This window comes from Podarcis cretensis (assembly GCF_951804945.1).
Source record: "Podarcis cretensis genome assembly, chromosome: 11".
Lineage (NCBI taxonomy): Eukaryota > Metazoa > Chordata > Lepidosauria > Squamata > Lacertidae > Podarcis > Podarcis cretensis.
Window position 1 is genome coordinate 65,755,291 of NC_137180.1, and position 15,768 is coordinate 65,771,058.

Genomic DNA, 15,768 nt, shown 5'->3' on the forward strand with positions numbered 1-15,768 from the left:
AAAATGACAAAGAAGACCTCCTGCATTGATGCATTTCAAAGGTGATTATACTCACTCTAATGTGTGGGATGCCATTGAAATGTATTTGGAGATTGCAACTGGCCCAGAATGCAGTAGTCAGGCAAGAGTTCTAAAATGCAACGGGCTGAAGTTCTGTTTTTTACATTTAAAGCTCTAATGGTCTGGCACCAGGATATCTGAAAGACCATCTCCTATTCAACACCATATATGCACTGAAGCGATCTTTGGAGACCCTGTTCTGGGTCTTCCATGCAGTAGGCTGCTGTGTGGGACACAGTCTTCTCAGCAGTGGCACCTACATTGGGCAGGACCGGCGAGGGCAGAGCCGAGCTTGTGACGAGGGCAAAAGCCCTTCTTGCAAAGGAGAGCTGTTCCTTTCTACATGATTTTGTGGCTTCGTGATCTTTTGAGGACGAGGAGGGCAAATGCAGAGAGGGAGAGGCAGCCATGGCTAATAGCTAGGATAGCTAGATGGGCCTCCTTGGACAGAGGCAGTCTACCTCTGAATACCAGTTACAAACAAGCAGGGGAGGGCCCTTGGCTGCTTGTGGGGCTTCTCGGAAGCAGCAGTTGGTGGTTGATGATGAAGATTGACCAGTGCAGGAAACGGGAAGCTGTGATCCAGCAGGGCTGCTCTAAGGCTCCAACAGAAAACGAGTGAAAGAGACCCTTTCTCCTGCTGCAGATGGGAAGAACCGCCCTACAAGATTCATCTTGGGCAAGTTCCATTCAGGGGCAACTGCTGAGATTACTCTGAAGACAACAGGCCAGTGCCTGACTGACGCCCAGGCTCCGGGCCGCTCTTTGGGGTCTTGGTGAGGAGGGTCCTCTTGACGTTAAACAGAGGCCAGAGAGTATTGCAAGCACAAAATGAAGACACACTCCCATTTCCAAACACACATTTATAGAATTTTCTTTTTTAAAAAAAAAAAAAGAGAGAGAAAGTATCTGGTACAGTCCTTTCTATCTTTTTTCTTCTTCAATATAAATATTTTCAAGTGTCTACAATGGTTGCCCCTCTCCTCTCCTCCTTCCTGTTTCGTCATGGGAGCAGGACGTGGGAGGAGACGCAACGCAGGGGCAGTTCGGAGGGCGAGGCAAAGTTGCCCTCTCCTCCTCCTGCTCCTCAAAGACCAAAATCCTTCACAGAAGCAAGGCTTCCTTTCTCCTTTGTGAAATGGTGCAAATCGCCCCTGCGCCACCCCCCTCCCACCCCCCGGCAGGGGCCTCAAGGTGATTGCAAAGGCAGCATTTTTGACCCCCAGCCCACCCCCAAGAACCCCCTAACAAAAAACCCCAATACAGGGAAACCGCCATGCAGGAGTCCCAAAACAACTTCAACTCGGCTCCTCTACACCCCACCCACCCATGGCAACGTCGTCAAGTTTGGCACCGTGTACGTCTTCAACCTGAGGTGGGCATGGAATGGGCAGGGAGGTGGTCTCGGCTCAAGACACGGAGACACAGCAGCGAGCGAGACTCACTGTCTCCCCACCCTCAAAACACAGCTTCTCCCAAGACGCCCCTCCTACGTTCGGCCTCTTGGAAACCCCCCAGGCGGACCAGGCGTCGTGATGCCAGGAGCCGGGCCCTTTCGCGGTCTCCTGCCTGCGCCAAGCCCTCGGCCAGCTGGACAAGATCCGGGGGCTGCCGAGTCTCGTGCATCAGGCAAAAGGCAGGGGAGAGCAGGTGTGGGCTGATGCCCTAGAGAAAGGGCAGGGAGCCTGGCCCCCAGGAGGAAGGAATCCCGGAACGTGAAGGAAGCCCCGTGGGGTGCAAATGACGGCTTGCTCTCTCCCCCCACCACGCACAGCTGCTCTTCGCAGGTTCAAATGCAAAGCTGGGAGCTCCCACCGTCCCCAGCGCGTCCGCGACTCCATCCTCTGCTTGCCAATGTCAGCCATTTCCGCTCAGGTGGCGGCCCGTGAAGCAGATAGAGGCCTCTGCCTGGATGGTCAAGGCTGCATCTTCCGTCTTCCTTCCCTCCCGCCCCCTCATGACCCTTTCAGTGCTTCGTACTTCCAACACACACACACACACACACACACACACACACACATATATGTCTCACCCTGCCCTCCACTCAGATGGCCCCAAATCTTAATGTCAGAGCCCCAGCCCCTCTTTGTCTCTCCCCACCCCATCCCTGTTTCAATGCCACCCTGCCCCTCCTTCGGCCAGCCTTCGGTTCCTCCTGCCCCCCAACCCCTGCCAAACCGCACAGGGCACCGCAACTAGAGCTTGAGAAGCACTGCATTTGAGATCCAGGCTGGGCGCAGGCCTCTCTCTTGAGGCAGACAAAAAAACTATGAGCCCAGTTCATCTTTCGCACTCAGGACCCTTCCTCTTCCTTCTTCACCTGCCAAAGCCCTGTTGGCTCCGGGTGGGGTTCTCCCCACGTCCATCCGTCCTCCCTCAGGCTCGGGGGGAGTAGCAGGGGTTGCGCGGGAGTTCGGTGAAGGACTTCAGTTCATAGGGGATCCCCGAATCAATCTCAATCGACTTGCGGGAAAAGAGCAGGCGGATGTTGTCGTGCAGGTAAATCTTCCCCGACTTGGAGCTGTGGAACCTGGGAAGCAGAGGAGACACGTTTCAGAGGTTAGGAACCTGGAGCACCATAAGGAGAGCCTGCAGCTGGATCAGGCCAGGGGCCCATCTAGTCCGGCATCACCAGATTCCTCAAGGAGAAACCCATAAGCAGGATCTGAGCACAAGAGCAACTCTCTCCGCCTGAGATTTCCAGCAACTGGGATTCAGAAGCACGGCTGCCTCCAGCTGTGGAGGCAGAGCAGAGCCATCCTGGCTTGTAGGGATCCAAAGCCCTCTCCCCTATGAATCTGAGGGGGGGCAGACTGCTTAGCTTGAGGAACAAAGGCACTATAGCCCAAGTGAGGTAAGACGTTGGCAGGGAGGGGAGGAGAACCTATAGAGCTGATTTAGCAAGATGGCATTCGATCCACTCGAGTGGACCGGCTTTGATGGGGCGGTGGGGGGAGGCGGTCTGCAGGAGAAGGGTCAGATCCAGCACTTAAAGGTGCTTGGGCCCAGCCTGGATGGTGTGCTAAGCTTCGATCTGCTGGGGCAAACCATCTTCTCCTGAAAGGGGAGGCAGAGGAGAGGTCACTTGGCTCCTACATTAAGTATCCCTACACGAAAGACATGACAGAATCAGGATCCCCAATGAGGCGACATGTGGGAAGATTCAGACTAGAAACAAGAAAGAATTTCTTCATGCAGTGCAGAGTTAAACTGCGGAACTCCCTCCCACAGGAAGCAGCGATGGCCACCAACTTGGACAGCCTTAAAAGAGGATTCGAATGGCTACTTCGCTCGATGGCTGCAGGCAGTGATGCTTCCAAATTCCAGTTTCTGGAATCTCTTGTGCTCAAATCCTGCTTGCCGTTTCCCCATTAGGGCATCTTGTTGGCCACTTTGAGAATAGGAGCCTGGGCTAGAGGAGCCCTGTCACTCTTCTTAAAGTGGCCATACATATGTGAAATACATTTCCTTTTGATCTTTTAAGGAAAATGGGGCACAAAAATTTCACTGCCCAAGACAGCTTTTCCCCTAGAGCAGGGGTCAGCAAACTAAGGCCCACAGGCTGGATCAGGCCCACCTGGCCCGTGCCCCAAAGCTGGAACCTGCCGTGAAGCTGAGACTCCCAGTGATGGTGACGGGAGGAAGAGGCCAGGCGGCAACGGTGGCTGTGCCACTCAATCGCCACACCTGATTTACCTTGGCGCAGCGCGGGGACGTCTCTGCCAATCAAACGCCGTGCCTGGTTTACTTCAGCGGCGTTTGGTTGGCAGAGATTGGCTCCTCCTGCCTCGCCACCTCTGGAAGCCCCTGCCAGGTTCCACCTGTGCCGCCAGGAGATGTCGCGTATCGGCAAATAGCCACATCCTGCCCTGCCTCTGGATGCACGGACACTAAGAGCCCTAAAGACGCGCTTACTCGCAAGTAAGCCACAATCATTTCAAGGCCACTTGTTCAGTGCTTGAAGAACCGCTCAAGCCCACCGAGATGAAATGCGCTATGGATCGCGCCCCTGGGAAGGTAAGCGCAGTGGCTGGCCCCCCTTGCCACTCCTCCGGCACACCACAAGGTCTGAGGGATAGCGGACTGGCCCGTGGCTTAAAAAAATTGTTGTCCCCTGCCCTAGAGACCGCCAGGATCAGGCACCGTTTGACTGCCATGCCTGGGGTGGCAGGGGGGGGCAAGGAGCAGCCTCCCCACCTCCAAGGCAACTGGGGGAAACAGCCCCATGCAGCAAATATTTAGGTGGCAGCAGCCCCAGATAAAGCCAGGACTCCCAAAACACTCACATTGCATTTGTATTATTTTTTGTGTATGACTTTCAGAAATCACCTTAAACCTTCCAGTTGGGATTCCTGCACTGCTGTGGGAGGGGTGTGTGGACTGGATGACCCTCGGGGTTCCTCCCAAAGCTACGCTTCTATGCTTGGGCCCAGAAGCAAAAGCCCTAAGCGGATCTCGTGTTTGGGCGTGTAAATAGATAGTCCTGCCAGGACTGGACTAGGGTGGCCCACGAAGGGCCCAGGGACCCCAGACGGCCAGCCCCACAGCCAGCCCCACCTCACCTCAGGTGCATCAGGTAGCAGAGGACCCTTCTGGGCCCCTCGCTCTGGGCTGGGCTGGGGCCTTGCTCCACCTCCTCGCCAACGGGAACCAGGAAGATGCGATGGCGCAGGAAGGTGACGTGGTTGGCGGGCATGTCGTGGAAGTCGTAGGTCACCAGGAACATCTTCACCACCGTCTTGTTGGGGTTGAATAAGGTCTGCAAGAGGGGAGGCCGTCACGGAGGCGGGGGAGAGCAGCTGCCCCACGGAGGAGTCTCTGGGCTCCCCACCCCCAAACCTTAGGCCACCTCCCTGCTCCCCTCTCTCTTCGCATGCACAGCTCAGGAGCCAAGCTGCCCACCTGCCCACCTCTGCCACTCACCACTTGAATGGTGCCCATTTTCGGGATGCTGTAGCCCTTCTTCCCCAAGGATTCCAAATCAATGACTCCCTGGAGCAGAGAGAGAAGGTTAGGGGCTCAGGGGGGCTCAGAGGATGGTAGGAGGGGCAGGGAAGGGGCACCCAGGTTAGGGCAGTGGAATAACGCTCACTTTGCAGACTGGGAAGCCACAATCCCTGGGAGGGGCGCTGTGGGCAATGGAAAGGGCAGTTCCACTGGGCAGCGGCCAGTGCAGAGCATTTCGTGGCCACTTGGACCACAGCAGAAATGCTGGACCAGCTAAGACCTTTCCATAGACAGACAGATAGATTAAAGATTTCTTAGTTTACAAAAATACGTGCGTTGTCTCTTTATTCAAGTTGTGTTTTCTTCAGATGTTTCATTTGTTGCGAGACATTCGTGCTGCATATAGTATTAGGTTAGGAAGAAAAGGAGAGAGGGGAATGGTATTTGGGGTGGGGTCAGGTGGCAATGCTTCTATTCTACTTAGTGTATGTGTGAGGTTTTGTGTCAGCATCACTTGTGTGGATCTCCTTACTCTTCACTTGTGGTATTTCACTGATTGTGAGAGAGGTTGTGGGTGGCCAAGGGGGTGGTTGGTTGTCTTTGGTTGGCTGTAGTGAGATTTGTTTTCATGTGTGAGTGGGGTGGGCGTGTGTGTTTTGGATCAGGTTAGCCAGATTGATTCGAATGCAGTTGGTGGATTCTTGTTGTTGTCTTGTTGGGCTGTGTATGTGATAAAGGGGAGCCATACCGGGGTGAAGGCATCTTCTTCTGTTTGTCCCTGTGTCAGTTTCAGTTTGTTGGTTAGTTTTTCTAGTAAGGCTGTTTCCCATACTATTTGGTACCATTGGTCCATGCTTACTCCTGACAGGTCTCTCCAGTGTCTGGTTATGGTGTTTCTGGCTGCTGAAAGTAGGTGGGTTATGAGCTCTTTGTGGTGTGAGTGGCCATTATTGTCTTGGATGATGTTTAGTAGGGCCAATTTTGGGGTTATTCCTAATACTTGCTTGGATATTTTACATATTTCTCGCATGGCTGTTGTCCAGAATAGTTGGGTATTGGGGCATTCCCACCACATGTGGAGGTATGTGCCTGTGGAGGTGCACCCTCTCCAGCATTTTGGTGAGGATCCTGGGTGTATTAGCGCTAGTTTCCTTGGTGTTAGGTACCACCTGTATGTGATTTTCAGAGTGAGTTCTTTTCTTTTAGCTGAGATGGATTCAAAGGGACGTTTAGACCACATTCTAGTCCCTTGGGTGGGGCTAATCTCATAGCCTGTGTCATCCTCCCACTGTTTTCTGATAGCGTCATGGGGGGGGGGGGGCTTGTGGGATTTTGGAGTAGTATTTTGTATATTGTGGATACCATCCGTTTGCCGTGTCCCTTTGTTGTTAGGAGGAGATTTTCGAAGGTTGTCAGGGGCCTGGTTGATGCTAATTTTACAACTGGATTGTTTAAGGAGGCATGTAATTGGTGGTGTGTCAGCCCCTAGTTTGTCTTGTATTTCTTATGTTATTTTTGTAGAGGTCTGCTATACGGTATAAGTCTTTGCCTTGCCAGGTTTTTATCTGGAGGTTTTGTGCTGCATGGAGGAGTAACGGGTGGTAAGCCAGGGGAATAAGTGGGGATGGGGTTGGGGACAGTTTGCCTGCTTCTTCCTTCCATGCTTTAAGCGTGTTCTGTGTGAACCTCTTTAGCGTTGTGGGGATTTTCCTTAGTTTGTTTCGGAGGAATGGATATGCTGTAGTGGGGGTATTTCAGAATATGTCTCTCTCCAGGTGTACCCATTGTTTTGTCTCGTCTTCTAGAATGTATGGGATTTAATACACGATTTATAAAGACGATGTTAAAATGATAAGAAATAACAATAATTAATATAAAGAACTTATATGAAGAAATAACAAAACAAGGAGGAAAAGTCAATATGTATAAAACCAGAAGAGGAAGTTGAGGGAAGGGAAATTTTGGGAAATGTGTTTTGTTTTTTCTATTTCGATGATTTGAAATGTTAACATGATAAAAATAAAAAATCTAATAACAATTTAAACCAAAAAATAAATAAATAGAATGTATGGAGTTTCCCAGCCAGGTTCATTCATGACCAACCAGGGGCGGCCAATGCCACCCCATTGCCCCCGTGGGTCTGTCCACTGAAGTCAGCCCCTGCCGTGGCACTAGCCCCCAAAGTCCCTTCCCAAAGCCCCCTCCCCACCCAACCCACTCCACCCCCAGGGCACCCACCAGGAAGGGCGAAGGGGCGCTGTGCTCCGCTATGTCGAAATAGGTGACTTCCACAGGGAGCGTGGCATGCTGCGGGCAGTAGGAGCCGCTGGCCCCGATCTCCGCCGTGAAGCCCTCGATCCGGCCGGCCGGCGGGAAGCGCCCCTTCAGGATGGACTCCTGTGCAGGGAGGAAAGAGGGTGGGTGGGCCAGCCAGGCAGCAGGGGAAGGGAATGGGCTCCCACCCAACACACAAAGGGGCCTCCCATCTCATCTCCAACCCCCCTTTTATCATGCAACTCAGCCATGCGGGCAAAGGGCTCTTTAACCCTTCCCTCCCCAGTGCAAACAGCAAGAGCAGCTCAGGCATTTGCATCATCATCATCATCATCATCATGGTACCCCAACCATCTGACTGGATTGCACAGCCGCTCTTGACAGCATCCACACTGGAGGCCAGAAAAGGGTGTCTAGGAGCCCTTTGCCTGGCCATCACAGAGGCCAAAAGGGGCCACGTCATGCTGAAACCTCTTTACATGGGCGGGGGCGTGGGGGCGGACATGTCCTGGATGGCCCTCTGTCCTAGATGCTTCAGTGGAGATTCATGGATTGAAGGGGCTAGGACTAGATGGCGCTTGGCTCCCTCCCAACTCCGTGATTCTCTGTTTCCATGTCCAGAGTGCCCTTTGCCCAGGACTCAGCTCTCCCAGGGCCACATAAAGGGTGGAGGCAACACCCCCTGCCCCTCCAGCCCCACCCCCCGGGGCAGACGGAGCCAGTCTCCCCATGGAAGAGGCACCTCTCTGCCCTCCCCAGTCCCGGGCGCCCGAGAGGAAGCGCTCCCTCGCACCCAGAGCCTCCCAGCCGCCGTTACCTCAAAGTTACCCAGCAGGGCGCGGCTGGTGGAGGTGGTGGCCCAGGGGGTGGCGCTGGGGGGCCTGCAGCCCGCTGGGCTCCTGGGCAGGCTGCTGCGCAGATGTCTCCTGTTGGGGGGAGAAGGTCGGGGGGGGGTCAGTTTGAGCAGAGGCCCCCCACGCCCGGAGACCTGCCAGAGCAAAGCTCCCAGGCAGCATCTCCAGAGAGCTGGGGGGGGGAGGGCGACCCCTCCCTCTGCCAGTGAGACAGCCAAGGGCAGAAGGGCAAGGCTGCCAGCCCAGGGCACCCAAACAGGGAAGGCCCAAGAGCCCCCCTTCCAGCCCAGCAACTCTGGGCGGCCACTTGGGGGGGGTCACTTACTGTGGGGGGAGCCGAAAGGGAACGCAGGGGGGGCACTTACTGTTTGAGGCGCAGCCCGGCCTTCAGCTGGCAGCCGGCAGAACCGCTGGTGGCCGAGCCCTGGGGGGTTGGGGTGGGGGTGAGGAGACACAAAGGGGAAGCGGGAGGTTAGAGGCTGGACCCCCAAATGCAGGAAAGGAGCCTGGCGGCCCGAACTGCAAAGCAACGGCAGCTTGGGCACATTTGACTCGTGCAATAACAGCTCCGCCTTTGCAGGCCAACAGGTTGGAATTCCACTGGTTAAGCCACAAGAAGGGGAGAGAGCTTGAAGGCTCTTTTTGTGCCAGGAAAACCCTACTGTGCTAGGGGCAGGGGGTGCAACGCTGGCTCCAGAAGGGTAGAGAGGCTCACGCTGGGGCAACTGGAGAAGACGTGTTTTTGCATCTCCCCAGGAGCCTTGGGACTGACCCCCCCCCCCATGTAAGATGCGGTCGCACCGAACTCTCAAAAAGCAGATCCTACAAAGCGACCGTCATCTGGTCCCCACAAGACCCGCCGTGCAGGCAGCCAGCCCAGGAACTGCATGCGTACGCACATTCCCCCACACGGACAGGCCCCAGAGGTGAGGGGTCTGAGCCACCTGCACCCTCTATTCCATATGCCTGCCTGGGACCCCCCGCCTGCCCACCAAGCCCCAAAGGACCCCCATCAGTGGGGTTCCATTCCCCCCAACCCGCAGCAACAGCTCAGCCTTCCTGCCTGCTCTTCTCCCGGGGGGAGAAGCCCCTGCAGTGACTTCCTGGAAGTGTCCCCCGAGAGGGTCCTCTGGAGCCAGTGTGCCTGGAGGAGGTGGGCATCCGTGGGCGGGAGAGGGGAGCCAAGCCTGGGGGTGGGCAGATGCCAGGGAGAGACCCAGTGCCCAGGTCGGAGGCAGGGTGCCTTCCTGCTCCCACAGAGCCAGCCAGTGGCTGGGCTCTTCCAGAGAGAGGCCGGCGGGTCACATGCTCAGTGACCAGGCAGTGACCTCCGTGGCAGAGAGAGGGGGAAAGGGCAGGGGCCAGCAGCTCTCCTCCAGCGGATGAGGCATCACTAGGCATCCCTTGTGCCAAAGGGCTTCACGCCCCATGGCACAACCCTCGGCTCAGAGCTCAGCCTTGACAGGCTGGAGGCAGATGGAAAAGAGGCATCTGCAGAAGACCCTTTCCTCCCTCCGCACATCTGGGCGTGGGGGTCTCCTCTCTTGCAGAGCTTCACCACCGCAGCCCCCCACCCCTGTCACCCTGCCCTCCTTGGCAGGGGCCCCACAACCACCACAATGGCCTCCCCAACCCCTCAAGCAAGGAAGGAGCCCCCCAAGACAGGCTGGCAGGTTAAAGGAAGCCTGTCTTATTCCAGGCCAGCCTTTCTCCACCTGTAGGTCCCCAGATGTTGTTGAACTACAACTCCCATCACCCCTAGCTAGCAAGGCCAGAGCTCAGGGATGATGGGAGTTGTAGTCCAACTGAAGGAATGGGTTTCCCAAACCCAAAACTCATTATACATGACAAAGCCATTTTTCACCTTCTCACCCCTTGCTTTTTCCTGTAAGACCTATTACAGTCGTTAAGAGTCGTCAACAGGCTCATCACAGCTATCTGCCAATCACCCAATCCCACCACCCTTCTGAGTAATACCCCTCCCCACCTTCTCACTATATAGAAGGGTCTGGTGACTTCTGTTTCAGTGTATCTGAAGAAGTGTGCATGCACACGAAAGCTCATACCAAGAACTAACTTAGTTGGTCTTTAAGGTGCTACTGGAAGGAAATTTTTTTTGAGTATGGCAGACCAACACGGCTACCTATCTGTAACCAAAACTGACTGTGCAGGCAGTTTGAAACTGCACCAAAATCCCTATTTTTCCTTAGCTAAAATGCTTTAACTTGAGCTCTTGAGCCAAAACCCAGCTGGTCCCCATCTGGGGACCCACAGGTTGAGAACCGCTGGTCTAGGCTTTTGGGGGTGAAAGAGGGTTCTCTCTCCCTTCCCTCTGGCCTCACCTGGGCAGACACTGAACTGACTTGACCGGCAAGGCCAAACTCACTTTACCAAAGGCTGCAAAGACAAGACGCCTCAGGAGCAGCATTCACATTTCTAGGTACCCGCCGACGCCTCCAGTCTTCGCAACTCAGGAATAGCAGGCAAGGGCCAGAGAAAACCCTTTGCAGAGACTGAGAGACGACCAAACGAGGCCCTGCTCCTCACTGGGAGACAAACTATTGTCCGCAACATTTCCTTGGTGACATTTTGTAGGTTTCAATCTTTTTACTCTATTCTATCCTGGATTTAACTTTTTGCATGCTTCAAATCACGGTTGCAAATCTCCCCAGCGATCCTTTCATTGTTCTATCTTTTCCATAAACCACTTTGAGGTTTCTTCCTATGACGGATTGGCGTATAAAATAAATACATTCGTACCTTGGTTCACGAATGCCTTGCGACTCAAACATTTTGGCTCCCGAACGCCACAAACCCAGAAGTGAGTGTTCCGGTTTGCGAATGTTCTTTGGAACCCGAGCATCTGACGCGAATTCCACAGTTTCCGATTGGCTGCAGGAAGCTCCTGCAGCCAATCGGAAGCCGTGCCTTGGTTTTCAAACATTTTCGGAAGTCGGACGGATTTCTGGAATGGATTCCGTCAAAGAACCAAGGTACAACTGTATATAAAATATATGAATTAAATAATAAATAATACCACAGAAGCTTGGTCCTTTACCAAAATGCTGCAACCTTCCTTCCCCGACCCCCACAAAGGGGGGAGCTCACACCTAACCCAGCCCCCCCCCCCACACAAAGCAAAACTAAATCTCACCTTGGCCACCGGCAGCAGGTGGTTCCAGAAAGGGGCGCCCTTGGCATCGGTGCTGCGGCAGGAGGCTGGCACGGGGGGGCAGGGCGGGGACCTCTTCTTCTTCTTCCGGGCAGGGGGGTGCCCCTCGTCCTCGGAGCCCCCCGCCTCAGCCGCCCCCTCCGCCGAGGAGGGCAGCAACTTCCGCTTCGCCGGGCAGCAGCCGGCCCCTACGCCAAGGAGCCCGCAGCTGGGGTGTGGAGTCTTTTCGGCAGAGCCCAGCCCGTTGGCATCCAAGCCTCGAGCGGCTGGCGGAGTGCCGGGCTCTAGGTGCCCTCCGGGTGCCCCTAGGGGCACGTCCCCCATCTGGGGCTGATGTGCAAGGTTGTGCAAGCCAGGGCCCAGGAGGTGGTTGGGCCCAGAGGGCCCCTGGTCCCTGGGGCCCCCGTTCTCCTCCTGCCCCCCGGCGGGGCCAGGGTCCGGTGAGGTGGGGGCGCAGCCTCTCTTCGCCGTGTGCAAAGTGTCGCAAGGGGTGTGCGGGGCCTGTGCTGGGGTGGCCCCTCGTGCCCTGGGGGGGCTGCTCTCGGGGCGGTGCTCCACCACCCGCAGGCCGCTGTGGGAGAAGTGCTGGGCAGCACCCCCCAGGGAGAGCTCGTCCACCAGCAGCCCATCCTCAATGTCGTCGTCCCCCTCCTCCCAGCGGCCCCTCTTGGCGTCCCACTCGGCCCCCTCCGGCCCCCGCTGGGGCTCCGGGCAGGGGCGCTTGATGGGCTGCCTCCCGGGGGCCCTCTGTTCGGGAGGCGGGGAGCAGCCAGCTGGTGGGGAGAAGATGGAGACCTGGTAGACCTTCTGGCAGGCGAGCTCCGGGGGGCCGCAGCCCATCAGGACCCCGCGGTGGCGGCGCCAGGGGAGGGGCCCTTCCTCCTCCTCCGCCTCCTCCTCTTCCTCCTGCTCCTCCTCCCGGCTGGTGCCTGCACTGCGCTCCTGGGGGAGGGCCGACTCTGCATTGATGTGCCGCATGGGGTGCGATGGGGCAGGGAAGGGTGCTAAAGTGCCACGGGGTGTTCGGGAGCCTGGAGAAAGCCCCTGCTATGAAGTGTGCTTCATGGCCGCATCTGGAACGAGAAGAGAAGGCGGGTGAGGGGCAGCGCAAAAATAAAAGGCTCATGAACTCATGTGCAGCCTCAAGAAAGTGGAGAGATGCTGCCAGGATGGGATGGGGGTAGGCCAAGGTTTTGAAAACGGTATAGGTGCAATATATTCTAAACAAAAAGCTAAGTTAATTGTAAATAATGTGGTAACGGAAGAAATATTTATAGAAAAAGGTACACGGCAGGGATGCCCAATATCCCCTCTGCTTTTTATATCAGTCCTGGAGGTTTTGTTAAACATGATTAGAAAGGACCAGTTGGTTAAAGGAGTTCAGGTCGGAGTTAGACACTACAAATTAAGAGCATTTGCAGATGACCTAGTATTGACTCTGCAACAGCCAGACACTAGCACTAAAAGAGTATTAGAACTAATTGAAATATTTGGTCGAGTAGCAGGTTTTAAATTGAACAAACAAAAAACGAAAGTCTTGGAGAAAAATTTAACAATGGAAGAAAGAGAGAGATTTCAGAATGAAACAGGCTTGGAAATAACGAAAAAGGTGAAATACCTGGGGATAAACTTAACGTCTAAGAATGTGAACTTATTTAAGGATAATTATGAAAAATGTTGGTTAGAAGTAAAGAAAGATCTAGAAATATGGTCAAGGTTGAAACTTTCCTTGTTAGGCCGAATTGCTACTATTAAGATGAATGTATTGCCTAGAATGCTATTTTTATTTCAGACGTTGCAGATTTTAGACAAGATGGACTGTTTCAAGAAGTGGCAGAAAGACATATCAAAATTTGTCTGGCAGGGCAAAAAGCCCAGAATTAAATTTAAGATTTTAACTGATGCAAAGGATAGAGGGGGGTTTGCCCTGCCGGACTTAAGACTCTATTATGAATCGGCAGCCTTTTGCTGGTTGAAACACTGGCTACTTCTTGAGAACACAGACATTTTGGATCTAGAAGGGTATGACAATAGCTTTGGTTGGCATGCATATTTATGGTACGACAAGGTAAAGGTGTACAAAGGCTTTAAAAACCATATTGTAAGGAAAGCATTGTACAATGTTTGGATTCGATATAAAGATCTGTTGGAAAGTAAAACCCCCAGGTGGGTGTCACCATTGGAAGCGAGGGAAGTAAAAAAGCTTAATATGGACTCTAAATGGCCAAAATATTATGAAATTTTAGAATATGATGGTGAAAGGGTTAAACTTCAGAGTTATGAGAAACTAAAGCCCAAGGTTCGAGATTGGTTGCATTACCATCAGATAAATGAGACATTTAAACAGGACAGGAAAATAGGATTCCAGAAAGAGAGGTCAAAACTAGAAACAGAATTGTTAGAACCCAATACTAAGAACTTATCAAGAATGTATAACTTGCTGTTGAAATGGAATACACAGGATGAAACGGTGAAATCAGCTATGATTAAATGGGCACAAGACATCGGCCATGATATTATGTTTGCTGACTGGGAACAGTTATGGACTACCGGTATTAAATTTACTGCATGTAATGCTTTAAAAGAAAACATTATGAAGATGATCTATCGGTGGTACATGACCCCAGTCAAGCTTGCAAAAATTTACCATCTGCCTAACAATAAGTGTTGGAAATGTAATGAGACTGAAGGCACTTTTTACCACCTTTGGTGGACCTGCCAAAAGATTAAAGCTTTCTGGGAAATGATCTATAATGAAATTAAGAAGGTCCTTAAGTGGACTTTTCCTAAGAAACCAGAGGCTTTTCTCTTGGGCATGGTTGGCCAATTGGTGTTAAAGAAGGATAGGATTTTCTTTATGTATGCCACCACAGCAGCAAGAATTCTACTGGCAAAGTATTGGAAGATGCAAGAACTACCTACTCTGGAAGAATGGCAAACAAAGGTGATGGACTTTATGGGACTGGCTGAGATGACGGGCAGAATCCGAGACCAGGGGAAGGAGACAGTGGAAGAGGACTGGAAGAAATTTAAAATATACCTTAAAAACTATTGTAAAATTGAGGAATGCTAAGATGTCATGGGGTAAGAAGCAGAGAATTGCAGCTGTAACTAAAAAACTAAAGGAAATTTAATGAAAGGGAATCAGGATTATTGACTAAAGGGTTGCTAAAGAATCACTAAACAAGGATGCAGGGATGGGGAGGTATGGGGAAGTCAAAAGAAAGAAGGGTATGAAATTATAATTTTGAAGTTATATTGGTTTAATTGTTTTGTATGTTTTTGTTTGTGTTTTGAATTTCTTGGTTTTTTTGATTTGTTCTGTTTTTATTATGTGTTTGAAAAACGAATAAAAATTATTTTTTTTAAAAAAAGAGATGCTGCCAGGATGCTTAGGAAAAGGCAACTTCCACAGGACAGGTGGTGCTGTCTCCTCCTCCAGCCCTTGCCATACCTGACCAGGTAGAGACAAACTCTCCAGGGCAGGAGCTGTTTGGCGAAGGGGCACGGCAGCAAAGTCCTTTTTTTTTTTAATATATTTATTAGGTTTTCCACAATTAATATAAAAAGAAAAAGAAAAAAGGACAAAAAATTAACAAAAATACAAAAATACAAAATTAAAACAAATACATTTTCCATTACTTATTTCCATTAACTTATTTCTCAGACCTCCTCTCACCTCCCCTTCTTGTATTCCAATTTAAGTTATTAATACAGCAAATCCTTATATCCAAATTTAAACATCAGATACTTAAACGTCATTACTCATTCTTCATCATTTTTCCTAAAGTCGACCAAAATTTCCCTTCCACGGCTTTCCCCAGTTCCAAACAAGTAAGAAAACAGAATAAAAATAAAACAAGTTATAGTTATATACCCTTTGGATTCCCAGACTCCACCCACCCCTTTCCCGGTTTCAGTCCCCAACAAGTGTTCATCAATTCAATATCTTGTCTAGCCTGGAGATCTCACATCCGAGGCTTTTAAATCTCCTTCAGTTCCTCTCTGCCGGCCTTTTTGATAGTCCTTAATGTTAAACCCCAGATTTCGGAAAAGCTTTGGCCCAACAGGATCCATATTTTTCCCAGCCAGCCCTCCATACTTGAAAAAAGAGCCTATAGGGTACCCCGACATACTCCTATCAAGTCCAAATGTCCCCAAAGCTCCGATTTCCGCCTTGATCAAATTTGTAATCCTTCAGTCTTCAGGTCTCCACAAAAGGGGATCTCTCAGTTTCAGGCTCACCAATTCAGGCCAGGCTTTCCACATCAAATTGTTATTCTCCTTTATTGCCTGCATGTCAGGCCACAAATTGCAGCTCTCATTTGACATCTGGGAGGTTACAGCTCCTCCTTCCTTCTCTTTGAGACCAGCACATATCTCCTCTTCCATATTCTCATAACATTCAAGTTTCCCTATTTGCTCAATTGTATGAGCTTCGTGCTTCGAGTCCTTATCAAC

The 15,768-nt window shown here is 52.1% G+C and overlaps 1 protein-coding gene across 2 annotated transcripts in view; it reads right to left on the reverse strand.

Annotated features, from left to right (window-relative positions):
- Positions 1–908: 908 nt before the first annotated feature.
- Positions 909–15,768, reverse strand: part of ATOSB (atos homolog B) — a 38,283-nt gene continuing 23,423 nt past the window's right edge. For both annotated transcript variants that reach the window (XM_079994906.1, XM_079994905.1), the window contains exons 4-10: positions 11,290–12,380; positions 8,501–8,559; positions 8,099–8,207; positions 7,246–7,404; positions 4,984–5,052; positions 4,623–4,819; positions 909–2,590 (exon numbers count right to left, since the gene is read on the reverse strand). In XM_079994906.1, the coding sequence (XP_079851032.1) occupies positions 2,437–2,590; positions 4,623–4,819; positions 4,984–5,052; positions 7,246–7,404; positions 8,099–8,207; positions 8,501–8,559; positions 11,290–12,285 (1,743 nt within the window). In that variant the 5' untranslated portion in view covers positions 12,286–12,380 and the 3' untranslated portion in view covers positions 909–2,436. The remainder of the gene's footprint in view (positions 2,591–4,622; positions 4,820–4,983; positions 5,053–7,245; positions 7,405–8,098; positions 8,208–8,500; positions 8,560–11,289; positions 12,381–15,768) is intronic.